A 27,500-nucleotide genomic window follows, 5' to 3' on the forward strand; every position below is an offset into this window, starting at 1 on the left:
GTAAAATCTGAATCGTGTCCTGACTGGAAGAAGGCGGGTCAGTCACCGTGCCGGGTTGCCACAGTGTGTATGTGTATGAGTGTGTATATGTGTGTGCGCGTGTGTGTGTGTGTGTGTGTGTCTGACCTGTTCAAAGTCTCCTCTGAGAGCGGAGATACGAGCAGTGTAGAAGAGGATGATGGAGCCCTGAGAGAAAAAGAGACACAATATATATATATATATATATATATATATATACATAAATAACCCATATATAAATCCATCACCTATAACTATACCTTCAGTAACATATATCACCCATGTTCCGAGTGAAAGCCCCTTTGGCCCAATGATCCAGCCACAATATTTACATTCACATTTACATTTAGGGCATTTAGCAGACGCCTTTATCCAAAGCGACTTACAATAAGTACATTTGTCAGAAGAAGGTGAAACACTATATCGCTGTCGGTACAGTACAAGGTACAGTACAGCCACTATATGGACCCAGGTGGGAGCTGTACCTTGGGGTATTTCTGTCAGTACAGTAAGGTACAGTACGGCCACTATATAGACCCAGGTGGGAGCTGTACCTTGGGGTATTTCTGTTGGTAGGGTTCCAGCAGGGCCTCCGCCTCAACCAGGTTCCCCTCACCTGTCCCTGTACAACAAGGAGGAGAGGAGAAGAGAGGTGAGGAGGAGGGGGGCATGAAGGGGAGGTGAGGAGGGGAGGGGGAGGAGGGAGAGCGGGGTGGAGGAGAAGGAGACGAGCAGGCGGGGTGGAGGTGAGGAGGTAAAAAAAGGAGGGGTGAGGAGGTGAGAGGGAGGACGTTAGGAGGAGGTGAGAGGGAGGAGGAGGTGAGGAGACGAGGGGGAGGTGAGGATGAGGGACAGCGAAGAAGGAGCTGTGGAGGAGGAGGTGAGGAGAGGCTGAGGAAGAGGAGGAGCTGGGGAGGAGGAGGAGGGGGGGGGTGGGGGGGGGGGGCTGAGGAGGTGAGGAGAGGTACCCAGGATCAGAGAGACGTAGGTGTGGTAGAAGAGCAGCGTCAGAGCGCTGAGGATGGAACGCAGGCTGTGATTGGCTGAGCCCTCCATCAGCTGACTCAGACCAAACTCCTGCCGAGAGGGGGAGTGAAGAGAGAGTTACAGATGGAAAGAGAGAGAGCAACAGTGTGTGTGTGTGTGTGTGTGTGTATGTGTGTGTGTTTACTTACCCTATTTCCTGAGAATCCTATGAACTCCAACAATCGGAGAATCCTTTGAGGCAGGAGGGAAAGCATCTGGTAGAGACAAAGACAGTACTTAGTACATACTTTAAAGGTACTTACTTTTTTCACTGTATTTACATTTTGGTACAGTAGAGAGAGAGAGAGAGAGAGAGAGAGAGAGAGAGAGAGAGAGAGAGAGAGAGAGAGAGAGAGAGAGAGACGAAGAGGAACAGTAAGAGGGAGAGAGCTAGAGAGAGGAACAGTAAGAGAGAGAGAGAGAGAGGCAGAGAGAGGTAGAGGAACAGTAAGAGGGAGTGAGATAGAGAGAGGTAGGGGAACTGTGAGAGAGAGAGATAGAGCGAGGAACAGTAAGAGAGAGAGAGAGAGGTAGAGAGAGGTAGAGGAACAGTAAGAGGGAGTAAGATAGAGAAAGGTAGTGGAACTGTGAGAGGAGTGTCACCCACCAAATTGAAGGATCCTATGCCGAGTTTGACCCCGCCCTCAAACTGTGTGAACGAATCAGAGCTGGCCGCCTGGTCCTGATTGGCATTTAGCATGTTCTGACATTCCCTGTTGGATCAAACATGTGACATGTGATTAATCAGATTGAAATCAGATTATAGCCAGATTGTTTCAAATCAGACGATAATAAAGCTTAATGATCAGAGAATGTTATCGGATTAAAGATGCTGGTCCTACTTGTAGATCTGATAGCTGGTCCTGATCTTTATTCCTCCTTTAATAAAACTGATCATATTTTCATCCTGAGAGAGAGACACATATAAACATTGAGGGTGTGTGTGTGTGTGTGTGTGTGTGTGTGTGTGTGTGTGTGTGTGTGTGTGTGTGTGTGTGTGTGTGTGTGCTGACCTGTACAAACGTTAGCGTAGCCTTCTGCAGTAGACACTCAGCATAGCAGAGTTCAGCGTGGATCTCCTCTATAGACAGATATATACACCAAACATATACTATACTATATATAATATAGTATGTATATATATACATACACACATACATGCATACATACATACATACATACATACATACATATATATACAAACAACTCCATAAACAAATGTAGACAACTGTATTTACACACAGACATATACACACAATTATATTGACATATAAACATGTGTGTGTGTGTGTGTGTGTGTGTGTGTGTGTGTGTGTGTGTGTGTGTGTGTGTGTGTGTGTGTGTGTGTGTGCACCTTCAGGAGCTCCTCCATGTGACTGCTTGCTGACCAAATTTGACAGAGAACCAACCACTGAGCTTCTCTTCCTGAACCTGAAACAATAAACACACTTACTTACTAGAGACAGAAAGACAGAGAGAGAGAGAGAGAGAGAGAGAGAGAGAGAGAGAGAGAGAGAGAGAGAGAGAGAGAGAGAGAGAGAGAGAGAGAGAGAGAGAGAGAGGAAAAACAAAACAAACAAAAACACCAAACAACGCATGTAGGGCAGAATTAGATCGTTACCCATTGGCTATACCTATCCAAAAACAAGCACTAAAATTCTGGATGCACTTAAAATCAAGTCCCAAAAATACACTTCTTTTTGAAGCACAAGAAACCCAGGAACTGAACCCTGACAAGAGTCCCCTTTGCCAGCTGGTGCTGAAGCTAACTAACACACATCAAGCTCAGTCCAGCACTGCCTCCAAAACACCAATTAGAGTCAACAAAATAATTAATGAAGCAAAAGAGACTATTTGGAACATTGGACAAACCAAATCTCAAACCAAAGTAGAATGAATTCCTATCTGATCCTAAACAGAAATTACAAATTAGCAGACTATCTCCTCTCTGTCAGAGATGTGAAGCAGAGGCAAATCCTGACCAAGTACAGGCTCAGTGACCACAACCTGGCAGTGGAAACAGGCAGGCACAGAAAGACCTGGCTGCCCAGAGAACACAGAATATGTGGTCACTGTCAGGCAGAGAAGGTTGAGACAGAGGAGCACTTCCTTTTACATTGTAAAAAAATATGACATTTTAAGACAAGTATACTTCACCAAATTACAAATCTATATTCCAAATTTTGCAGACATGGAACATAAGGACAAAATGTCAATTGTTCTTGGTGAAGGTCCGTCTGCTGCCCTGGCAGCACAATATGTCCTAAAATGTCATATGTCATTTTCTATGATACTAACGTATATTCACATTGCTTATTGTTATTATTATTGTTATTATATTGTTGATAATTTAAGATCTGATCTGTTATTTATACAATTATTAGAGAGAGAGAGACAGAAAGACAGAGAGAGAGAGAGAGAGAGAAATAGAGAGAGAGAGAGAGCGAGAGAGAGAGAATAAAGAGATAAAGAGAGATAAATGTGAAAAATAACCTTAAATAATACACCGGCATAAATCAATTATGTATGTCATGTATGTCAAAACAACCCATAGCAAACTCCAACGCTAGAACACACTCCAACTTACTTCTGGCAGGTGTTGAGGGCGTCCTTGATGGTTGCCATGGCGACCTGGATGTCTTGATGTTCAAAAGTCATCGCTGCTTTCATCACGAGGATGCTGCTGTAGCCCAGAGCATGGTACATACTGTCTCTATACCTGGAGATCCAGAAACATATATTATACATACATAACTGCCTCTATACCTGGAGATCCAGAAACATATATTATACATACAAACTGTCTCTATACCTGGAGATCCAGAAACATATATTATACATACAAACTGTCTCTATACCTGGAGATCCAGAAATATATATAATATACATACATACTGTCTCTATACCTGGAGATCCAGAAATATATATTATTTACACATACATACTGTCTCTATACCTGGAGATCCAGAAATATATATTATTTACACATACATACCTTCTCTATACATGGATATATATATATACACACACACACACACACACACACACACACTGTCTCTCTACCTGATGTTCCATATATATATTTATATATATATATATACACACACATACATACATGCATACATACAGACTTACATACTGCCTCCATACATAGATGTAGATATATACACACATATAAAAACATCAATATACACATTATTTAAATATGCATACATGCTCGCTTTATACTTAGAGATCCATATACATACACATCATATATACATACACACTGTATCTATATTTGGCTATATATATATACACTAAACAAATATATATACTGATTATATCTGGTTAGGGTTACCATGGCGATGTATATATTAGGGTTACCATGGAAATGTATATATTATGGTTACCATGGTTTCAGTAGCTCCAGGGCTTCATTAAACTTGTTGTTGAGGACCAGATTGAGAGCACACTGTGTCTCCTGTATGGCTGTACGCAGGTCCATTTGGCCGGCCCTGAAAACACACACACACACACACACACACACACACACACACACACACACACACACACACACACAGAAAGGCAGACAGACAGACGCATGAACGCACACAAACACACACAATATACAGGTGTTTGTATATCAGAGAGAGATTTTATTGGATTAACTGTAATACAACTGTTATACAATCTGTGTGTGTGTGTGTGTGTGTGTGTGTCTGTGTGTGTGTGTCTGTGTGTGTGTGTGTGTGTGTGTGTGTGTGTGTGTGTGTGTGTGTGTGTGTCTGTGTCTGTGTGTGTGTGTGTGTGTGTGTGTCTGTGTGTGTGTGTGTGTGTGTCTGTGTGTCTGTGTGTACTCACACTGGTATCCGCTCAAAGGCATCTTCAAAGCACTCCTGGAGAAGACAAGAACCACATTAGGTGGGCTGACATGTGACCATTGACCATGATTAAAACCCCTAATTCAGGTAATGAGTCGATCGCTTCATAAAGCCTATGCACCAAAAGGTCAAAGGTTAACATCCCCACGGAAACAGCTGATTCCCCAGATGAACAAGGTCTACGCATCATATATACTACTATGAGCTTAATAGATCTACGATGGCTCACTGTTGAGCATGCATTGTGATCGACGACCTGACGTCTTTCATTATAGATCTCATGAGAGGATATTCAAGACCGCAGATCAACACAACACTGAAACAAGTCTAGGGCCGGTTGATCCATCGCAAATCGATCCCGTAAAAACGTCATGGTTTGATTTAGCGCTTGGAAAAGGACCGTCAGCAGAGTTTATCTGTGAAAGTCAACGCACCAATTGTATAATATTATAATAATAGTAAATATGTTGTTTACTTGTATTTTTTTTGTGTGTGTTTGTTTGTAACTAGGACAAACAGAATGATTTACCAGTGATATCGTTTTAAGGATGTGTGTGTGTGTGTGTGTGTGTGTGTGTGTGTCTGTGTGTGACTCTTTGTGACGGTCTGTCTCTCCCTCTAATGAGTGAAATGCTGGACTATCAGGTCTGTTATTAAGACACATTCACTACATTCCAGAGGCACAAGCGACCAGCCATTGTATGACATTGAGACAGAGGGGGAGAGAGAGAGAAAGAAGGAGAGGGAGAGGGGGGGAAAGAGGGAGAGGGGGAGAAAGAGGGAGAGGGAGAGGGGGAGAAAGAGGGAGTGGGAGAGGGGGAGAGAGAGGGAGATACTTCTACATACAGTTTCGGGAGGTTCTCTTGTGACAACAGTGAGCTCATCAATTAGTCAAGAATCCATCAGAGACCCGGTAATACACACACACACACACACACACACACACACACAGTTGTTACACAGCCAGTTTATCAGCAGCCGACTGGTGTGTGTGTGTGTGTGTGTGTGTGTGTGTGTGTGTGTGTGTGTGTGTGTGTGTGTGTGTGTGTGTGTATGCGTTCATCTAAAATAATTGAATAGATGATGGTTGCTATGGCTCCCGTGGTGTCTACGTGGTAACCACTGGTGGTTAACCGGACAACACATAAGGGAAAGTAGATATCTGGTTACTGTGTACAGAGAGGCTAGCGACCTAAGTGGACTGTGTGTGTGTGTGTGTGTGTGTGTGTGTGTGTGTGTGTGTGTGTGTGTGTGTGTGTGTGTGTGTGTGTCTCTCACCTCGTCCTCCCCAGCCGCTCCGTTGCCTACGTGTGCCATGGTGCAGCTATCAGAGTAGATCTAGACGGTCTAGAGCGGGGATATCAGTGACCCATAGTGAGCGCCACTTCCTCATCAATAACACAAGACGAGACGCTCAGCGCGCACCCTCTACAGCACACACAATGTGCCCTCACAGCTCCTTCCGTGGACGTTGACGGTCAGTCTATAACACACACACACACACACACCTTCCACACTCTTTTCCAGCTTCCTCCTCTTTCACTCCGCCCCCTGAGAAAGCGAGGATGTCAGGATGTGTGTGTGCGTGTTCGTGTGTGCGTACTGCGGTATATGCCTTGTGGCGTTCTCCTGTCCTAGATTTCACTCAAACACTCACAGGTACAGGTAGAATGCGTGCGTGGGGTGACTTTGCGTGATTCAGTCTCGACAGGGTGTGTGCGTCTGGTTTGAGGGTAAACTGTGTGTCCGATCACGTGACCCGACTCTATTTATAGCTCCAGTGGATGGAAACATTTTACAGGGTACGTCACAGTCCACCCTTGAAAAATGGTTAAATCAATGCGTTGACGACTGACCATTACACACACACACACACACCTCCCTATACAAGTAGTGAGTTAACGAACAGAACAGGAAGATACTGAAATGATTCCCGTAACAAACACAAGTTGAGTGAACTTGATGTTTACATCCTTGGTCTGTCCCAACTAGACCAACAGCACCATGTCTCTCCTAGCGAGGATGAGGGACCTCATCAGACATCTTTCAATAGGCTACATCCATGTGTGCGGACCAGCGCACCTGACCTTCCACGAACCCGCCACTAGAGGGCGACACGATGACGCTGTTGTTCATTATAGGCCAAAGCGAAACAATACAATGCCAATAGAAACAATAGAATCACATAAAAGTAGTTGATGAATACAGTCTCAATTACACGTGACACATGAAAAAAATACAAAATACCAGGCAGTTTATCAAAACTGCTTTTATTTTGAAAGCAAGATGCTATGATACAGAGCGGTAGCAACCTCGTTCAAATAATCTAAACGTATAAAGTATAAACAGACACACACAAATTATACATGTAAGAAAAAAACAAGTTCCTTCAGGAAGTCTCCAACAGCAAGAACATTTAATCAGAGTCTGTACATTCCACAAGGTTCAGGAAGCATCCATTGGACCTGCAAATACGCAGCAGACACAGACACACAAACACACAGAAACATACACGAGGTTAATGCACCAGTGTCCGTGTCACAATTACAGACAGCATAAAATACAGACACAGAAAAGGTATTGAGACGGACAAGACATATTTTACAACCTTGTGTTTGAGTGCTCTGCACCTCCTCTTCTCCTCTGCCCTCGCCGTCCGCCCCTCTCTTCCTCCTCTCCTCCTCCAGCTTCCACCTCTGCTCCTCCTCCCTCTCCCTCTCCTGGAGGAGTGAGTGGAGGTAGGCCTGGCTCAGCACCTCCTCTCCCTCCCCCAGCAGGAAGGAGTTCTTGAAGCGACAGTACAACATTGACGCCTTGTCCATCACAGCCTGGCATGCTCTGTAATAGCGCATCTACAATACATGGAAATATGTGTCAATATATATACAAATATATCCGGATCCTCTTCACCCTCCGAGAACTGGCAATCTCAGGCTCAATCTCAAATGGGACCCAGGAAAGATCCCTGAGGGACACCCGTAGTACGACTACAAGGTTCAGACACAGATTGTGTCTGAACCTTGTAGTGGGGATCTTGTAGACAGGGATCTTTCCTGGGTCACATTTGAGATTGAGCCTGAGATTGCCAGTTATACACAATCTGTGTCTGAACCTTGTAGTCGTACTACGGGTGTCCCTCAGGGATCTTTCCTGGGTCCCATCCTATTATCTCTGTAGGCCAGGTCACTGGGTTCTGTCATTCATTCACATGGCATTTCCTACCACAGCTATGCAGAGGACACACACGAAATTCTGTCTGTGGTGTGGAATTGTGCATCTGGCAGACATCTCTGGATTATCGACACACCAACACAGCTGCATCTGGACAAGACTGAGCGGCTCCTCCTTCCAGGGAGGGAATGACCAGGATGACCAGCTGCCAACATAAGGACAGCCTAGACCCCACCAATCTTCTGTCGCAGACTGAAAACTCATCTGTTGGGACTGCATCTTGGCCCATGAATAGGAATTCTCTTTTTCATGTCTCTAAACTGTCACTTATTTCATGAATTTTATGCACGCCAGGATCCTTTCACTTTTGGGGTTTCAACTACGTTTTTTAACAAACTTATTGCATCAGTTAAATAAATGTAAAGGTAATCTATCCCAGCCTGACATGCTCTGTAGTAGCACATCTTAAATACATATATACAAACACACAAATAGACACATGATTTGCAAAAGACATAGAAAGATATGTGTATTTTCGTGTGCTTGTACCTTCCGCAGTGTAGACACAAGCTCACTGTGCTTCTGAACGTGACGAGACGTCACATAGAGCATGCTGAGCTGGTCCAATGCAGACACACACCTGGCCACATCCTGCACACACATGCATTGTAAAATAAATAGTTACTATATACACAGTCAGACAGACAGACACCTTTGGATAACCTGCAGAGGAGAATAGACAAACAGAGAGACAGACGGACAGATAGATAGAGACGAAGAGGCAGACGGACAAAGACACAGACAGACAGACTCACAGGGCTGTCTGACTTCAGGGCGATGCGCAGGTCGCCATGGATACGGTGCAGCGTGGAGTCCAGCAGCGTTCCTCTGGTCTCCCCGACACTCTGCTGCTCAACTACATTACCCAGCATGCCTTGCAGCTCCGCTCCGCCCTCCTCCACCCTCTCCTCCGCCTTCTCCTCTTCCTTCTCCTCTTGGCGAATAGTTCTTCTCTTCCTCTGTGGTGGCTTCACCTCCTCTCTCTCCTCCTCCTCCTCCTCCTCTACCCCTGCTCCTCTCTTGCTCCTCCTCCGGTCTTCCTGTGGTTCAGAATCCTGTTTCGCCGCTGGGCTCCTCCCTCTCCCGCCTCCTCCTCTCCCTCCTGCTCCTCCTCTTCCTCTCCTTCCTCCTCTTCTCCCTCCTCTACTCCCTCTGGTGCCCTGACTCTCGTCCTTCTCCTCTTTCCTCCCCTCCTCCTCCCTCGTCTCCTTCCTCGCCTCCTCGTGAGTGAGTGTCCGGTCTCCGACAGGTGAGAAGCGCCTCCTTCCTCTGCCGCGTGCTGATTGGCTCTGTGTGGGGGTCTCTGTCCTGCTGCGGAGTCTCTCAACCTTTCTGACCCGCTGACCCAACCGGCTCCACCTTGGAGGAAAAAAGTTACCTCATCAGGACATCATCACCGTGTGTATGTTACAGGGATCCATAGAGTCCCAGACTAGAGGACTCTAGTCCCAGTATAGAGTCCTTGTCTATGGATGTAATGCAGTGGACACACACACACACACACACACACACACACACACACACACACACACACACACACACACACACACACACACACACACACACACACACACACACACACACACACACACACACACACACACACACTTGGGATTGATCAACTTCATCCATGTCTATGGATGTAATGTAGTAGAGTATAGAGTCTTACGTGGTTTCCTTCCTCCTGCCTCCTCTTCCTCTCCTGGTGGTGATCAGACCCCGTAGAGAACGCAGCACATTCTCTCTCCTGACAGCCAGACGCTGCTGCCGCTACACACACACACACACACATACACTTTACACAGTGCCTGTGAGGCAACAAGGGCACAAGGGAAGGAGACAGGAAGACAGTGAGAGGTGCACTCACCTGCTGGTCCTCTTCAACGATGGACTTCTCCTTTTCCTCGGTCTGCTCAACTCTCCCATCCTCCTCCTTCTTCTTCTTTCCTTCCATGTTGTCTCCTTCCTCCTGTTCCACCTCCCTCCTCCTCTTCCTCGTGTGAGTACCATGACTACTAGAACCACTGGGTCCGTCCGACTGGGGGGCTGACGTGGTGGAACTGCGTGTACGTCGGCCTTGAGGTTCAGCAGCGTCTTCAGTGACGGATGGAGCTGTCGGCGTGGTGGTCTCTCTAGGTGTGGGGGCTGTCGTGGCTTTAGGTTGAGTAACGTCTTCAGTGACGGATGGAGCTGTCGGCGTGGTGGTCTCTCTAGGTGTGGGGGCTGTCAGGGTTTCAGGTTGAGGTGTTTGGTCCGCAGTCTGGTCAGCGGTTGGACCATCACCCGGTATGGAACTGCTTGCCGGTTCAGCGGGGGTGACTTTGATGGCTGTGATGGCATCAGTTGATGGAGCAGAGCTCCTTGTAGCTTTCGCTAGGGTTGGTTGGCTAGCGTTACCTGTAGTAGTAGCATCGGTTAAAGGAGTAGAGCTCCTCGTAGCCCTAGCTAGGCTCGGTTGGCTAGTGTTAGCAGTGGTTACATTGGTTAAAGGACTAGAGCTCCTTGTAGCTTTAGCAGTGGTTGGTTGGCTAGCGTTAGCTGTTGTACTATCGGTTAATGTAGCAGAGCTCCTTGTAACTTTAGCTAGGCTTGGTTGGTTAGCGTTAGCTATTGTGGCATCGGTCAACAAAGTAGAGCTCCTTGTAGCTTTAGCTGTGGTAGCATCAGTTAACGGAGCAGAGCTCCTTGTAGCTTTAGCTAGGCTTGGTTTGCTAGCATTAGCTGTGATAGCATCAGTTAAGAGAGCAGAGCTTCTTGTAGCTTTAGCTGGGCATGGTTGGCTAGTGTTAGCCATGGTAGCATCGGTCAAAAGAGCAGCGTTTATCGTAGCTTTAGCTTGGCTTGGTTGGCTAGCATTAGCTGTGATAGCATCAGTTAAAGGAGGAGAGATTCTTGTCGCTTTAGCTGGGCTTGGTTGGCTAGCGTCAGCCGTGGTAGCATCAGTTAAAGGAGAAGAGCTTATTTTAGCTTTAGCTATGCTTGACTGGCTAGCAATGTCTATGGTAGTATCAGTTAATAGAGAAGAGCTCCTTGTAGCTTTAGCTAGGCTTGGTTGGCTAGCATTAGTTGTGGTAGAATCGGTTAACAGGGCAGAGCTCATTTTAGCTTTAGCTAGGCTTGGCTGGCTAGCATTAGTTATGGTAGCATCAGTTAACAGAGCAGAGCTCCTCGTAGCTTTAGCTGTGGTTGGTTGGCTAGCATTAGCTGTGGTAGCATTGGTTAATGGAGCACAGCTCCTTGTAACTTTAGCTAGGCTTGATTGGCCTGTTTTAGCATTGGTGACATGAGGTAAAGGAGTAGAGATGGTAGCAGGTTTCACTGGCGTTGCTTTGGTGGTGTCATCAACAACAGCAGCATTAGTTAGTTGAGTAGAGCTCCTAGTGACTTTAGATGGGCTTGGTCTGCTAGTGATAGCTTCAGTTAGCGAAGTAGAGCTCCTTGTAGCTTTTGCTAGGCTTGGTGGACTGATGTTAGCCACGGTAGCATCAGTTAAGGGGGCAGAGCTCCTTGTAGCTTTAGCTAGGCTTGGTTTGCTAATGTTGGCTGTGGTAGCCTTGGTTAAAGGAGTAGTGCTCCTTGTAGCTTTAGCTGAGCTTGTTTGGCTAGCTTCAGCTGTGGTAGCATTTGTTAAAGGAGGAGAGTTCAGAGGGAATTTAGCTGGGCTTGGATGGCTAGTTTTAGCAGTGGTGGCCTCCGAAACGCCCGGAGGTTTGGCCGTCACGACTTTCCTGGCTTTATGCTCTGTTTGAGAGCTGCTGGTGTTTTTCAAACTGCGCGTGCGTCGGACATTAGGTTGAGGAACGTCTTCAGTGACAGATGTAGCTGTCAGGGGGGTTGTCTCTCTAGGTTTGGGGGCTATCGTGGTTTTAGATTGTGGTGTCGCAACAGCTTTTTTACCAGCACCAGGTATGGAGCTGCTAGCAGGTCCAGCTGACGTGGGTTTTGTAGGTTCAGCAGGAGGGTCAACAGAAGCTGACCCACTAGCAGGTTCAGCTGGGCTTTGTTGTGGACGCCTGCCCCCCCGATTAGGGCTTTTCTGTGAAGCAGGATCCTTCCCCGTTGGAGCCTTAGGAGAACTTGTCTTAGCTGGCGACTGAGGAGAGAAGAAAAAGCAGACCCAACGTAAGACAAGGAGACAGAACTACAGGGAGACAGAATAAAGAGATACAGAGAGACGTACAGCGACAGAGAGACAGCCATAGAGAGAAAGACATACAGAGAGACACTTACAAAGAGACAGACATACAGAGAGAAAGTCTAGTAATAGTTGCATTATTTCAACTTTGTTTGCCATGCCAATATTGCTCTCCTCAGTTGACAAAAATGATGGGCCGATAGAGAGTGAAACAGACAGACTGAGGAAGAAGGAGTGAAACAGAGAGTGAGACAGCGTGAGTGAAACAGAGCAACAAAGTAAGAAAGACAGCGACAGAGAGACGGACAGACTGAGACAGAGTGTGACAGAGAGAGAGAGAGTCAGTGAGACAGTGAAACAGAGAGTGAGACAGCGTGAGTGAAACAGAGCAACAAAGTAAGAAAGACAGCGACAGAGAGACGGACAGACTGAGACAGAGTGTGACAGAGAGAGAGAGAGTCAGTGAGATAGACAGAGACAGCAAGAGAAACAGGGAGAGAGCAAGTGAGACAAACAGACAGAGAGGTGGAGACAAAGTGAGAGACAGAGACAGATACAGATACAGATAGGGAGATAGGGAGATAGGGAGAAAGTGAGACAGTACCTTGTGTTTACTTTCAACACCTGGTGTGTTCTGGATCTCCCACATGCCTTCTGTGAATCCTCTGATCCGCACCCCTTTGCCGTACTTGGCTTGATTCCCCGCATAAGGAACCACTTTGTCACGCAGAACCAGACCACTGGATCAGGGAAGGAGAGTTTTCAAAACCACTTTCTTATTTTCCAATTACATGTCCGAGGGTGAGAGAGACATCATCTTTAATATACCGTACAGTATCACCTCAACTCACATTTGGTGGGTCCCGAAGAAGAACACACCAATCATTTTCTTAGTTACATCGTTACTGCAAACCTGCATACACACACGATAGTCAAGTAAGTATGTAAGTAAGTAAGTAAGTAAGTAAGTAAGCAAGCAAGCAAGTAAGTAAGTAGGTAGCTGAGTGAGTGAGTCTTACCCGAGCAGGCCAATGGGGAAAGCCTCTCATTTTTGCGAAGACGAGGTCTCCCAGTTTGTATCTGGTCGATGCTCCTCCGGCCATGGCTGCTGTCAGGTTCAGACCGTCTACAGCACGGCTTTAGCCCATACACGTTACACTTCTTATAATGTCAGACTATAGTCAGAAAACCATACAATGGACATGGATACAATGTAAATTATGATTTTGAACCGTTAGTAGCGTTACACATAAGTACGCAATACTAACATTTATTCCTCTTAATACAATGTTCATTTAGCTATGTATTACTTTAACTAGGCACAGCTGTCCCGATCCATCACATCGGCTAGCGTCACCGTATGTGTGTCTGTGTGGTGAGTTTCACTATTACCTACTACTACTTTCGTGTAGCTCATTGTTTACATACAAACCCACATACACACACACACACACACACACACACACACACACACACACACTCACACACTGAGGACACGACCGGAACTCTTCTGAATACGAATATAAATGTATTAGATTACGGAATATCAGGATAAAAAAGCCTAAATGTACACATATAAATTACCTGTATTCCAGAGGAAACTCCTTTAAAATCCTAAAACGAACACGCCGTGTGACTGTTAATCCATCAGTGATACCAAATAGCTAATACAGTGCACCGCCATATTGCCTTAGACCGTCACGTGACCAACAGAATGGCGGGTTCGGGATGCTGTGTTGTTCAAGTCGGATGGGACCAATAAGATCACGGCAACATCAAGCTTGTAATCTTGGAATTTGATGTATTTTTGAAAGGACCGATATATATTTTTACGTTCATAAATAAAGCCAAGAAGGCTGTAAATCTTAATTGTTCATAATTTGAAAGTAACCATGGTCCAGAGAAAATTGGACTTGGTCTTCTAATACAAATTAGGGTAACCTTGTAGCCAAAGTAAAATAATCCCAAAAATATTAAAGTGAACCCTGTGTATTGTCAGTCTACATATGGATACCAGTGCACAACCATCTGCATACAAAATCATCACATTTCACATCTAATCCTCAAATCCTCCTTTATTTCAGAAACATAAACGTATTCAAACCATATCATTGGTTATTTCACACACACACACACACACACACACACACACACACACACACACACACACACACACACACACACACACACACACACACACACACACACACACACACACACACACACACACACACACACACACACACGCACACGCACACGCACACACACGCCTTCGTTGCTGTAGTATACAGCAACGTACAATCAGCTTTGTACAATCCAACAACAGCCCAGACCTTTCTGATGTCCCTTCAAGACCTTGAGGTCCGGAACCTTCAAGATAAGGGCCGTTGCTATGGCAAAGTTCTTCAGGATCCTAAACCTCAATCACTGCCACTATCACTATCCTCCTCCTCCTCCTCTTCATCTTCTTCCCCCTCCACCTCTTCCATCTTCTCTGGTTCTTCCACCAGTCCAGAGAAAAAGTCATTCCCGCCCAGCGCTTTATTAGTGAGAGACGCGAGGCGGCCATCTTTCTTCTTGCGCTTGCGGTAGTCGTTCACCATCATGGCGGGAAGCTTGGAGATGTCCCAGAACTTGATGAGCTGGTCGTGGGCGCAGCTGGCCAGGAAGTGGACGTCTCTGGACTTGGCGATCTGTTCTATGGGCTCTCCGACGTGCTGACCCAGGCAGCCGATGACGCGGTTAGGCATCACGTTGATTGCCCTGAGGACCACAAACAACACAAGATATTAGGCTAGTATACAATTAGGCATGGCAACTTTATTTATAAAGGCAAGGCAAGGCAAGGCAAGGCAGCTTTATTTATATAGCACTTTTCATACACAAGGCAGACTCAGAGTGCTTCACATATAAACATTGTCATACAATAAAAGAAAACAATAGTTAAGTAAAAAGTAAAATAGATAGAAAATAAAGGCAAAGTTTAAAAAACATTTTAGAAAGGCAGAGTTAAAAGAAATGCATTTTAGAAAGTGAGAAAAAAAAAAATAATAATAATAATAATAATAATAAATATTTAAGATTTAGCAGAAAGCTAAAGCAAACATAAAAGTCTTCAGTCTTGTTTTAAAAGCTGTCAGAGTTGGGGCAAGTCTTAAATCCTCAGGGAGTTTATTCCAGCTATTTGTTGCATAGTAACTAAATCCTGCTTCCCCATGCTTCGTGTTGACTCTGGGGATAATTAACAGATTGGTCTCAGGATCTTAGTGGCCTAGAAGGCTTATGTAGTGGAAGCATATCAGTTAAATATTTTGGCCCTAAACCATGTAGGGATTTATAGGTTAGCAACATGATTTTAAAATCAATTCTCTGACATACAGGGAGCCAATGTAATGATTTAAGAATTGGTGTAATATGTTCACATTTTTTGGTCTTTGTTAGAACTCTAGCAGCGGCATTCTGAACAAGCTGGAGTTTTTTTTGGGAGACCTGTAAGGAGACCATTGCAGTAATCAAGCTTGCTAGTGATAAAGGCATGTACAAGTGTTTGTAAGTCTTCGGTAGACATGAGCCCTCTAAGTCTTGCTACGTTTTTAAGGTGATAATATGCAGATTTTGTAACTGATTTGATGTGACTGTCGAAATGTAAATCTGAATCCATGATAACCCCTAGATTTCTGGCTTTCATTGAGGTTTTCAGGGACAGAGATTGAAGGTGTTGGGTAACTTTAAGCCTTTCGGTTTTAGCACCAAATACAATTATCTCGGTTTTGTCCTCATTTAGTTGAAGGAAATTTTGGCACATCCAGTCTTTGACTTGCTCAATGCACTGGCACAACAGATCAATGGGCTGATAGTCATTTGGTGATAGAGATACATAGATTTGCGTGTCATCAGCATAGCAGTGATGGTCAATATTGTTATTTTGCATGATCTGCCCTAGTGGGAGCATGTAGATGTTGAATAGAGAGGGTCCTAAGATCGAACCTTGTGGGACTCCACATGTCACGTTTGTTGATTCTGAAACAAAGTCGCCAATGGAAACAAAGTAGTTCCTATTTTGTAGGTAGGACCTAAACCAATTTAAAACTGTGCCTGAAAGCCCCACCCAGTTTTCTAATCTGTCCAAAAGTATTGTATGGTCTACAGTGTCGAATGCAGCACTGAGGTCTAGTAGCATTAGTATTGAGATTTTGCCAGAGTCTGTGTTAAGACGGATGTCGTTTACAACTTTAATAAGGGCAGTCTCGGTGCTGTGAAGGGGTCGAAATCCAGATTGGAAGGTGTCATAGCAACCAGTTGATGCCAGGAAGTCACTAAGTTGCTGGAGAACAACTTTCTCAATGATTTTACTTATGAAGGGTAGATTTGATATTGGTCTGTAGTTGTTAATAATAGAGGCATCTAGGCTCCGCTTTTTTAAAAGGGGTTTGATAACTGCAGTTTTTAAGGCTTTTGGGAAAGTGCCTGATTGGAGAGAGTTGTTAACTATTTGCAATATGTCTATTGCTAGGCAGTCAAAAACATTCTTAAAGTGGTTGGTAGGTAAAGTATCAAGGCAACAGGTGGATGGCTTCAGTTGTGTCACAGTTTCCACAAGAGTTTTAGAGTCTATGACATTAAAGCATGTCATTGCCATGTTACTTTTGCCTGGATATGGTGGTAGTCCAGCATTTTTGTTTAAAGTGGAGACATTGATGGCGCGTCTGATGCCTTCAATTTTATCAGTATAAAATGCTGCAAACTCATTGCATTTCTGAGTGGAATGAAGATCAGGTGGAATTTGTGTTGGGGGCTTGGTCAGTCAGTCTGGCATTATTAGTATTGTTTTTAATGATATTGGAGAAAAATGTTTCTCTAGCACTTTTTAAGTCTAAATTGTAGGCACAGAGGCTCTCTTTATAGATGTCATGGTGAATATGAAGTTTTGTTTTACGCCATATGCGTTAAAATATGCATAAAGCACTTTTCATACACGAGGCAGACTCAAAGTACTTCCCATAGAAACATCGTCATGCAATAAAATTAAATAATAAAATAGAATAGATAAGTAAAAAGTAATAAAAGAAAATAGATACGTAAAAGAAAAGTATTTAAGATTTAGCAGAAAGCTAAAGCTTTTTTGTTTTTTATCTGAGCATGTTTTGATGGAGATTCTTAGCAAGCGCAACACCGAATGCGAGTGTGGTGTGTGGACTGACGGCCGGTCTCCGGGAGCTACCGACCGTATGTAGCCGTCCGTGGAGGCCGTGCACATGATGCTGTCCGTCACGGGCACGATGCAGTCCACCGACTCGGCCTTCACGGCGAAGCGGTCGCTGGTGGCACCGAAGCCGTTCCAGTTGAAGATGTAGATGGTTCCCTCGCTGGAGCCGCACACCACCTTCCTCCCCCTTTTCATCACCGCGACAGAGGTCAAGTCCCCGCTCTGAAACTCGGACAGCAGCTCGAAGCGCCGCCTCTTGAGATTGAACACGCCCATGGTGCCGTCGCCGCTGTTCACACAGACACCAGATTAACCTCGGGTAAGAATTAGCTTCAGACCGGGATCAAGATCTTACCAAGTCTTATTTGAATCACGTTAAGTTGCAATAGCTAGCTACCCTGGAGGTAAGTATAATGATGAGTAATGAGTAGCTAGCTAGCCTGGCAGTGGGTATATTAATGGCGTACCTGGCAGTGAGTAGGATTTTCTTAGCCTGGTCCACAGCTATACTGCTGATGTAGTCCTCATGGTGTTTCAGGTCCATAAACGCGGAGCCCTTTCTGAGGTCCCACGCCTGCAACAGTGAAACATCAAGTCTAGGATTAAAACAGGCAAATCTTACTTATAACACAGGTATGACTGCTAGCGGACGGATGGCTATGGCATTTTTACAAGATACACTCAAAGTTTGTGAATAGCACGCTCCAGTACCTTTAAGTTATTATGTTTTGGCAGAGATTAGGTATTAAGTGAGAGATGTTAGGCTAGATATTTTAGGTGAGGTATAAGGTTGGTATAATGTCATAAAGCCAAGTTAGAGTTAGGTATTAAGTTATATAATTAGTTCTAGGGTCAGGGGTTAGGTTATTTAGGGTTACGTATGAGGTTATAATGTTAGGGCTAGGGTTGGGTATGGTTGTATAGTAAGGGGAGGGTTAGGTATTATGTTATATAGTTAGAGCTAGGCTTGTGTAGGCATGAAGTTATAAAAAATAGAGTTGAGTTAGGCATTAGGTAATGGCTAGGGTCGGGTATGTGGTTGTATTGTAGGGGCTAGGGTGGGTTAGGTATTAGGTTATATAGTCAGGATTAGGTTATAAAAGGGGGGCTGTAGTATATAGGTGCATACAGTACCTTTACAGTACCTCCATCGTCCCCGGTAGCCAGGATGTTTTCATCTACGACCAGTAGCGTGTTGATGGGTGCACTGTGCGCTTTCTGGATGCGCGTCACCAACTTGCCCACCTCTACGTCCATCATGTGCACGCACTTGTCTTTAGAGACGCTGAACAGCTTCTCCCCATCACCGGAGAAGGCTATCTCTCGGCATGACTTGAGGTGGTGACCAGAGGACCACAGCTCCTTGTTCTCACCCTCCGTGCACGAATAGGAATAGGCGTAAATGTCCCCGTCGAGATCCCCAAAGGCCAGGATGTCTCTGCTGGGGTGAAACGCCAATGTGTTCGAGATGGCCTCAAGTTTAATGTCCTGCGGAGTTTCCCGGATTCTCGGTTCTTGCGTTTCGTCTTCATCATCGTCATCTTCATCTGTGTTAACTTTAGTATTGTCTGAAGTTATTTCTGTGGTTTGTGTACAATGCTCGGCTAAATTCGAAATTTCAACGTGCTCTAAGGGAGCCGCCATGATGTTGTTCTGCCTCTTCTTCGAGGAGTTTATGGTAATGCTGTTTGCATCTGTTTACAGCGCCCTCTATGGACTCATGTCAGCTAATTATACATAAGCGATTACACAGGTGTTTTACTTCTACTGTGAATGCTCTGGCTGAGCTACAGGGCGTCAAAAAGTAGGACAGGACTGGAGCTATGTGTTTCTGCTGAGATGTCAGATGTCACCATGCAGTACCCACGCGTACCAGTCTTGGTACGCGTGGGTACTGCATGGTGGTATTTAGGATTATATTGTTGAAATAGACAATAGAGTAATAGAAAAAAGAAAAAGAAAAAATATATATGTATATAATAGAAAATATATAGATAAAAAATATTGTTAAAATAGTAAATCCAGTATAAATATTATAAATATAAATATAGTATTTATATTGTATTCAATATAGTATTTTACTTATTATTAAAATAATCGTATTGCTTTGTGCATTCCATCGTGTTTCCCATTGAGTTGTTTCCCAGTTGTTTTTGTGTTTATTTGTGTTTGCTAAATATTTTGCGCATAATGTAGCTCATGAGAAAACATCCTGTCCTCTTATGTTATGAAAAATTTAAGGAATCAAAAGCACTGACCAAAGTGTGTGTGTGAAGATCGAGGGTCAAACTGCTCTGGAAGTATCCCAGAGGTTGGACCATTTAACTCCCAGTAGGGAACATTTAGTTAGCAGCCGGGTCCACAAAAACAAATGAGATCACAGCTAATATTGTGTGTGGGTTATAATTAAATGGTCCAAGTCTTACAACTCTCAGCCTTAAAAAAAAAGACAAAGTAAACGTCACTAGTTTGTTTAGAGATGGTGAGTTTGAACATTATTTAACAACCTGTGTTTGACAAGTTCTAATTCTGCCAACCTGTAACCTGGCCTCTTGGCTGTCAGCCTATACTAATAGTAAAGTCAATATGTTAACTATCAGTTTATAGTAATATTATAGCGCAAGTCACTAACACTCTAGGGTTAGGGGTTTTAGCTCAGTAGGCAGAGGAAGGCACTAAATACTATATACATATATATATACAGTACCTCACAAAAGTGAGTACACCCCTCACATTTTTGGAAATATTTAATTAAATCTATTCAACACTGAAGAAATGAAGAAATTACTAATTTGGTTTTGTTAACCAATTATGATGATATGATCACAATATTACTATAAACTGATATGGACTAGGGTACATATTGCAATATAACTATAAACTGATATGGTCTAGTTAACTTAGACACAAATTTTATAATGTTATTTATTGGGCAACCATAGTTTGGTGTTTTTCTTGATTCTTTCTCAACATATGGCCTTCCGGTTGAGGAGTGAGAAAGCATGATGTTATCTACATAGCTATGTAGATAACATCATGGTGTCTCATTGAGGCTAACCATATATAAGAGAGAACTGGCCAGCATGACACACACACACTTACACTTACATAAAATAAAGACAAAACAGCATATACAGTATCTCACAAAATTGAGATACTAACCCTCACATTTTTGGAAATATTTCATTAAATCTATTCATGGGACAACACTGAAGAAATGACACTTTGATACAATGTAAAGTAGTCAGTGTACAGCTTGTATAACAGTGTAAATGTACTGTCCCCTCAAAATAACTCAACACACAGCCATTAATGTCTAAACCACTGGCACCAAAAGTGAGTACACCCCTAAGTTAAAATGACCAAATTGGGCCCAAAGTGTCAATATTTTGTGGGGCCACCATTATTTTCCAGCACTGCCTTAACCCTCTTGGGCGTGGAGTTCACCAGAGCTTCACAGGTTGCCACTGGAATCCTCTTCCACTTGTCCTTGACGACATCACGGAGCTGATGGATGTTAGAGATGCTCAATAGGGTTTAGGTCTGGAGACATGCTTCAGCTTGGTTCAGATAGTGTCAAGCGTGTGTGGCGGCAACCAGGTGAGGAGTACAAAGACAAGTGTGTGTTGCCTACAGTCAAGCATGGTGGTGGGAGTGTCATGGTCTGGGGCTGCATGAGTGCTGCTGGCACTGGGGAGCTACAGTTCATTGAGGGAACCGTGAATGCTAACATACACTGTGAAATACTGAAGCAGAGCATGATCCCCTCTCTTCGGAAACTGGGCCGCAGGGCAGTATTCCAGCGTGATAACGACCCCAAACACACCTCCAAGACGACCACTGCCTTGCTGAAGAAGCTGAGGGTAAAGGGTAATATTACAATATGTTAACTAGACCATATCAGTTTATAGTAAATTACAATTAGTTAACTAAACCAAATTAGTTTTGAGTAATATTATAATATGTTAACTAGACCATAATATAATTGCACATAATCTTGTTCAATCTTAGGACACGCCCGGTCTTCTATCAATTTAAAGGAGGAATCAAAGGGGTGGACCAACACACTTGTGGTTCATATCGCTGACGACTGTTGGACCACTTCATTCAGAGAACCCACACCAAATATCAGCTGGAATCCTGTAAGTTTTAAATGAACTCTTCAATCTTCCACAACTCTGCCAACCTGGTTTTACTTATTTCCACTAGAATTGAAACGTTCACGCGTATCCAGTGATTAACAAATACAGAATGGTAAAGAATTGTATTTCTTCACATCTAATATAAAAAAGGGGAAATTGTGTGTCTGCATCAGAATTTATATTTGTAAATTCACAATTAGTTTATTTCTAGAAAATATGTTTGAATCTTGTTCTGTACATTCTTAATTGAGATTAATCAGATTCAAATAATTGCTTGCTGTTAGTGGGACATCCAACCATCAGGTTCACTGTTTTCCTGCTCTGCAGATCTGCAGCCTGTGATGATGTCATCAGTGACTGGTGGCTGTCCATTGGCTCTTGTCATTCTGCTTCTCGTGTCCATGGATCCTACAGCCACTGAGGTGGTGGACAAAGTCAGCGACTGTGATGAATTCTTTCTGGGTGGAACCCCACCAGAAATACCAAAAGTGTTGGAGCATGGGGACATTACGAACCAGAATCGGTACAAGCCCATATGCCAGACATATAAAAGTGTCAGAAGGTACATGACGCTCTATGACACAGATAAGAAGATCCCAGTGTTTTCTGCATATAAATACACAGGACACATGCAGGGGAGATATGAGATAGAATGGAAGACGGAGCCACAGGTAATTTAATATTTTATTTGTAACTAAGATGATGACATTAGTTAACTTTTAGTATGTGTAATTAAGTATGTAACTAGTATAGTTGGTTGTAAATTACAATATGTTAAGTTAGGTATTGAAATAATAGAAGGAAACCTAAATAAACCTTGAATTCTCTCTTCTTTCTAGCTTGATGCCAATGACCAGGCTGCAAAGGACTACAATGCGGGTCGTTTGTATGATAAAGGCCATTTGTTTCCATGTTTTCATGCAAACAGCAAAGATGATCAGAGATCCACATTCATGCTGACCAATAGTGTTCCACAACATCAATCATTCAATAGGATAAGATGGAGGACGATGGAGAATCGTGTCAAATGTGTGATGGATAAATACTGTTTAAACCAAAACGATCGCCTTGAGGCATTTGTTTTGACTGGAGCAGTACACAGTGACGAAAATATGCCAAACACAGAGGTCAATATTCCAAAAACTCTCTGGACAGCGTTTTGCTGCTATAGCAAAGAGAAGAAGAAGTGGGTTGCAGGCGCACACTGGGGTGACAACGTTAACGGAACAGGCCAAATTTTGGAGGCCAAAACTGTGAAAAACATAACTTCACATTTTCATTTTACACTCTTTCCTCGTCAATGTCTCGACTTTCCACTTAGTGAGTTGCGTACCATGTTTATCAATATAAGTCCTAAGTGTTCCAAAATAACTCTTGACTGTGATAAGAAAGCAAACAAGCGGCCACGCAAACCGTAACAGAGCTAACAGAGTCTGTGTATCCACACCCTATACATACATGTCGCTTGCTTCAAAGACATAATTACTTGATGTTGTAATGAATAGTACCTCTTTCTATTTGAGGACAGTACTACCAAGTCTTCTTCTGGCTCTCTCTGAATGAATATTTTCATCTTTCAGCCCACATATTTTGTATGAAAGTACAAGTACTTTTGTATAAATAAAGCAACAGATATTGAGTGTGTCTACATGTGTTTTATTATCTTGTGACAGAGATGTGGTCCTCTTAGTTACAAGGTAAGGTGATTTATATCATGAATGATGGGCACAGTCACACAGATGTTAGGAAAATCTCTCAGGGTTAGGGGTTCTAGTAGAGCAAGGCGCTAACACTGAACTGAACATAGAACCTTGGAATGTAAGGAGCTCCCCATAACAAATTATAAACATTAAAAAAAAAACGAATCCAACGTTCGGATCACTGATTGGTTGTTAACTGCAAAAGGCCACCCCTACAATCGTTCAGATCACTGATTGGTTGTTAAAGGCGAGAGTTCCCGCCCATACCAAGTTCGGATCGCTGATTGGTTGTAAACATGGATAGTCCTGGCGTCCACTGTACGTTCAGCCTTCGGACGAGATTCAAAGGGATTTTCAATAAACATTACAGTAAGTGTTGTTGTTTTGTTTGCAGCCAATACAATGAGCGCACAATGTATGTTTCTCGTTTCTTCTTATATTTATGCATGACCCGCGACTTGTGTTGGCCAAATGTCCGCTGGATCTAAACATATACTTCTTTGTTGTGTTGTCTGCGCTGGCATGGGAACACTAAGCTCTTCAGAAGCCATAGTAGTAGCCTCGTTTTTGTTTTACTTATGCGATATACAATATAAACAACGTTACTGTTTTGTTCTATATTGATTTAGTTAACGACTCTTCATGTAAATGAAGTATCGTGACATTTCATTTAGAAAGATGTGATGTCAGTGTTGTCCAGTCTATGTTATTAAACGGCTTTCCTACAGACGTCTACTAAACACACATAACACAAAACTAGGAACAGGACTCAGATCACACAATGTCCCTAACCCTAACCCGTCATGTGTTCATTTATTTAGGTGAGTCATGTCGACACAACCAGAAGGACCTGAAGAGGCCAGCCAAGACCTGCTGCGATCCCAGGCAACAAGGTGGCTCAAATGTCGACTCAATTGAAAACGTAGTCTTTTTAAAATCCCGACTCATTTAAATTGTAATCATTTAAATCTTAACTAATTCTATCTCGTTTGCCCAGACCAGTGTGTACACACAGATATTTACACACATGCATATACAGACCAGTATGTATACTATATATATGTATTGGAAGTTGTCTATTCAGCTTAAAGGAGCTGAAGCAGAGAGGAGGGGAGAGGAGGCGAGGAGGACAGAGTCAAGAGGAGGAAAAGGGAGGAGGTGGAGGAGGAGGAGGAGCAGACCTTTGGGGCCAGAAGAGATGGAGAGTGCAACAGCTGGAGAAAGACAAGCTGGACATGATTGCTGCCAACAACCAGGAGGTAAAATCCACACACTCACTCATCAACATGCTACTCACTCACTCACTCACTCACTCACTCATCAACATGCTACTCACTCACTCACTCACTCACTCACTCACTCACTCACTCACTCACATGCTACTCACTCACTCCATCAGCAGTCACTCACTCAGTTACTCATACAGATGGGGTAGTGATGTGGGTGGGGTGTAGGTCAGAGATGGGGTAGTGATGTGGGTGGGGTCTAGGTCTGAGGTGGGGTAGTGATGTGGGTGGGGTGTAGGTCAGAGATGGGGTAGTGATGTGGGTGGGGTCTAGGTCTGAGGTGGGGTAGTGATGTGGGTGGGGTGTAGGTCAGAGATGGGGTAGTGATGAGGGTGCGGTGTAGGTCAGAGATGGGGTAGTGATGAGGGTGGGGTCTAGGTCTGAGTTGGGGTAGTGATGTGGGTGGGGTGTAGGTCAGAGATGGGGTAGTGATGAGGGTGCGGTGTAGGTCTCAGGGCTGCAGGCGGTGCTGACGGGGCTGCGGGCGGAGCTGGAGAGAGGGGAGGTGGAGCGACAGAGCCTGGAGTACCAGCTGGCCCTGAGTCACAGACAGACGGACCGAGAGGCGGACCGGAGCGCCACCCTCACCACACACAACCACACACTGAGGGGTGAGTCACACACGCATACGCAAACACGCACGCGTGTGGGGGAGCTGTAAGACACACCAGGTGACCACTGCATCACCCCTCCAACGGCTCGGTAAACGCACACACACAGACGACATGTAAACCAGGTGCAGACGTCATGTCGAGTACGTGTTGAAGGGGACCGCCTGGCACACGTCACGTGTTCTTAGCGTGTACTTAACGTGTATTAACGTGTACTTAACATGTATGTATAACCTGGAGAAGATTTAACCTGTGTGTGTGTGTGTGTGTGTGTGTGTGTGTGTGTGTGTGTGTGTGTGTGTGTGTGTGTGTGTGTGTGTGTGTGTGTGTGTAGAGCGTGTGTTGCAGCTGGAACAGACGGTTTCTGAGGTGGAGGGGGACCTGCGTGCCAGAGAGCAGGACCAGCATGCATTGCTACAGGAAGCGAGCGAGGCCGAACGTCTGAAGAAGAAGGCGCACGCACAAAATCACCGGCTGACCCAAGAGACCCAGCAGCTGCACACACTGCTGAAGGTAACACACACGCACACACGCACGCACGCACGCACGCACGCACACGCACACACACATACATACACACACACACACACACACACACACACACACACACACACACACACACACACACACACACACACACACACACACACACTGAAATTGTGCGTGTGGTTTTCCAGGAGAAGGAGGAGGCCTTTCAGGAGGTGAAGAGGAGGCTGCAGGAGGCGGAGAGAGAGAACGAGAACGAGGCCCTCAGGGAGCTGACCGGAAAACTACACCTCCTACAAGGGAGAGAGGAGGAGAGCAGGAGACAAGAGGAGGTAGGGGAGGAGAGAGAGACACACACACACAAAGGAGAATAGTGGAGGAAAGAGACAGGAAGTGACAGATAGGAGGACAGAGAGGAGAGAGAGAGACAGGAGGAGAAATACTGGAGGAGAGAGGGGAGAAGAGAGATGGAGAGGAGCAGTTGGAGGAGGAGCTGTAATAGGTTGGAAACAGGAGGAGGGCGAGATGAGAGATGAGACAGTAGAGAGAGAGAATAGTAGAGAGGAGAGAGTGTATGGACCATAGACTGTAAAACCTATTAAAACATCACTGTGACATGAATCTGTGGTCCAAACAAATAATACTCAGACGGCGTCCATTCACAGACAAAATGGTAACTGTCAAAAAATGTTATTGACTGTTTAAAGGTTCAGTGTGTGGGATTGAGTGGCAGTTAGCGGTGAGGTTGCAATCTAAAGACAAAACAACAGAACTAGCTAACTGGAAATAGCGTTTTATCATTCCATTATCAGGCTTTACAGTTCTTTGCCGCCGAGATAATGTCTGTCTCTCTCTATCTGTCTGTCTGTCTGTCTGTCTGTCTGTCTGTCTGTAGCAGTGGATCCTGAGGATCAGGTGTTTGGAGTCCAACATTGAGGCAGAGAGAGCGGCTCACGTGGAGGCTAAGGTACACACACACACACACACACACACACACACACACACACACACACACACACACACACACACACAGGGTTTGTATCTTATACGTGTGTGTTTGTGTAAATATATATATATATATAATGTGTGTAGGTGCGTGTCCAGGCCCTGGAGGGAGAGGCTGCTGTTGCCAGGTCTGGCCAACAGGAGGCACTCAGTGACCTACAGCTCCTCAGGTCTCAGTTCAGAGAGGTGGAGAGAGCCATCAACACCACGCACACTGTGGACATGTAAGACCTGTCTGTCTGTCTGCCATCAACACCACACACACTGTGGACATGTAAGACCTGTCTGTCTGCCTGCCATCAACACCACACACACTGTGGACATGTAAGACCTGTCTGTCTGCCTGCCATCAACACCACACACACTGTGGACATGTAAGACCTGTCTGTCTGCCTGCCATCAACACCACACACACTGTGGACATGTAAGACCTGTCTGTCTGTCTGTCTGCCATCAACACCACACACACTGTGGACATGTAAGACCTGTCTGTCTGTCATCAACACCACACACACTGTGGACATGTAAGACCTGTCTGTCTGTCTGTCATCAACACCACACACACTGTGGACATGTAAGACCTGTCTGTCTGTCTGTCTGTCTGCCATCAACACCACACACACTGTGGACATGTAAGACCTGTCTGTCTGTCTGTCATCAACACCACACACACTGTGGACATGTAAGACCTGTCTGTCTGTCTGTCATCAACACCACACACACTGTGGACATGTAAGACCTGTCTGTCTGTCTGTCTGTCATCAACACCACACACATTGTGGACATGTAAG

At 44.5% G+C, this 27,500-nt stretch overlaps 5 protein-coding genes across 7 annotated transcripts in view; 2 read left to right on the forward strand and 3 right to left on the reverse strand.

The window, feature by feature from the left end:
• ttc39b (tetratricopeptide repeat domain 39B) overlaps positions 1 to 6,546 on the reverse strand; it is a 10,924-nt gene extending 4,378 nt beyond the window's left edge. Inside the window, exons 1-12 of the mRNA XM_084487343.1 lie at positions 6,186 to 6,546; positions 4,888 to 4,922; positions 4,437 to 4,541; positions 3,632 to 3,763; positions 2,399 to 2,475; positions 2,058 to 2,125; positions 1,887 to 1,951; positions 1,652 to 1,757; positions 1,194 to 1,259; positions 987 to 1,095; positions 573 to 640; positions 127 to 186 (exon numbers count right to left, since the gene is read on the reverse strand). Of these exons, the coding sequence (XP_084343469.1) occupies positions 127 to 186; positions 573 to 640; positions 987 to 1,095; positions 1,194 to 1,259; positions 1,652 to 1,757; positions 1,887 to 1,951; positions 2,058 to 2,125; positions 2,399 to 2,475; positions 3,632 to 3,763; positions 4,437 to 4,541; positions 4,888 to 4,922; positions 6,186 to 6,224 (930 nt within the window). The 5' untranslated portion in view covers positions 6,225 to 6,546. The remainder of the gene's footprint in view (positions 1 to 126; positions 187 to 572; positions 641 to 986; positions 1,096 to 1,193; positions 1,260 to 1,651; positions 1,758 to 1,886; positions 1,952 to 2,057; positions 2,126 to 2,398; positions 2,476 to 3,631; positions 3,764 to 4,436; positions 4,542 to 4,887; positions 4,923 to 6,185) is intronic.
• A 671-nt stretch (positions 6,547 to 7,217) lies between these two features.
• LOC311368536 (uncharacterized protein) lies at positions 7,218 to 13,956 on the reverse strand. The gene is made up of 10 exons (XM_084487336.1): positions 13,858 to 13,956; positions 13,293 to 13,410; positions 13,125 to 13,186; positions 12,878 to 13,013; positions 10,006 to 12,231; positions 9,808 to 9,908; positions 8,894 to 9,497; positions 8,628 to 8,729; positions 7,516 to 7,759; positions 7,218 to 7,372 (listed from the first exon to the last, which is right to left on the reverse strand). Exons 2-10 carry the CDS (start codon positions 13,374 to 13,376, stop codon positions 7,353 to 7,355), a joined length of 3,579 nt encoding a protein of 1,192 aa, XP_084343462.1. The 5' UTR covers positions 13,377 to 13,410; positions 13,858 to 13,956; the 3' UTR covers positions 7,218 to 7,352.
• A 458-nt stretch (positions 13,957 to 14,414) lies between these two features.
• Positions 14,415 to 19,123, reverse strand: wdr55 (WD repeat domain 55; the record flags this gene model as incomplete). The annotated part of the gene is made up of 4 exons (XM_084487346.1): positions 14,415 to 15,036; positions 17,499 to 17,768; positions 17,947 to 18,053; positions 18,614 to 19,123. 4 exons carry the CDS (start codon positions 19,121 to 19,123, stop codon positions 14,694 to 14,696), a joined length of 1,230 nt encoding a protein of 409 aa, XP_084343472.1. The 3' UTR covers positions 14,415 to 14,693.
• Positions 19,124 to 21,962: 2,839 nt separating this feature from the next.
• On the forward strand, positions 21,963 to 23,327 carry LOC311368638 (endonuclease domain-containing 1 protein-like; the record flags this gene model as incomplete). The annotated part of the gene is made up of 3 exons (XM_084487442.1): positions 21,963 to 22,292; positions 22,461 to 22,874; positions 23,295 to 23,327. 3 exons carry the CDS (start codon positions 21,963 to 21,965, stop codon positions 23,325 to 23,327), a joined length of 777 nt encoding a protein of 258 aa, XP_084343568.1.
• A 323-nt stretch (positions 23,328 to 23,650) lies between these two features.
• The window catches only part of ccdc171 (coiled-coil domain containing 171), an 11,657-nt gene continuing 7,807 nt past the window's right edge, over positions 23,651 to 27,500 (forward strand). For all 3 annotated transcript variants that reach the window (XM_084487337.1, XM_084487338.1, XM_084487339.1), the window contains exons 1-8: positions 23,651 to 23,690; positions 24,143 to 24,214; positions 24,406 to 24,580; positions 25,056 to 25,218; positions 25,553 to 25,731; positions 25,896 to 26,036; positions 26,600 to 26,671; positions 26,797 to 26,933. In XM_084487337.1, the coding sequence (XP_084343463.1) occupies positions 24,150 to 24,214; positions 24,406 to 24,580; positions 25,056 to 25,218; positions 25,553 to 25,731; positions 25,896 to 26,036; positions 26,600 to 26,671; positions 26,797 to 26,933 (932 nt within the window). In that variant the 5' untranslated portion in view covers positions 23,651 to 23,690; positions 24,143 to 24,149. The remainder of the gene's footprint in view (positions 23,691 to 24,142; positions 24,215 to 24,405; positions 24,581 to 25,055; positions 25,219 to 25,552; positions 25,732 to 25,895; positions 26,037 to 26,599; positions 26,672 to 26,796; positions 26,934 to 27,500) is intronic.

Source organism: Micromesistius poutassou (assembly GCF_964030765.1).
Source record: "Micromesistius poutassou genome assembly, chromosome: 23".
Lineage (NCBI taxonomy): Eukaryota > Metazoa > Chordata > Actinopteri > Gadiformes > Gadidae > Micromesistius > Micromesistius poutassou.

What these genes read in the sequence shown, in the direction of transcription:
- LOC311368536 (XM_084487336.1), bottom strand. Translation starts at nt 13,376, where the DNA reads ATGGCCGGAGGAGCATCGACCAGATACAAACTGGGAGACCTCGTCTTC. An exon ending in GGCAGGAGGAAGGAAACCAC is followed by an intron (nt 9,498 to 9,807) that starts GTAAGACTCTAT and finishes TTTTCCTCCAAG; the next exon opens with GTGGAGCCGGTTGGGTCAGC. An exon ending in GCAGAGCACTCAAACACAAG is followed by an intron (nt 7,373 to 7,515) that starts GTTGTAAAATAT and finishes GCGTATTTGCAG; the next exon opens with GTCCAATGGATGCTTCCTGA.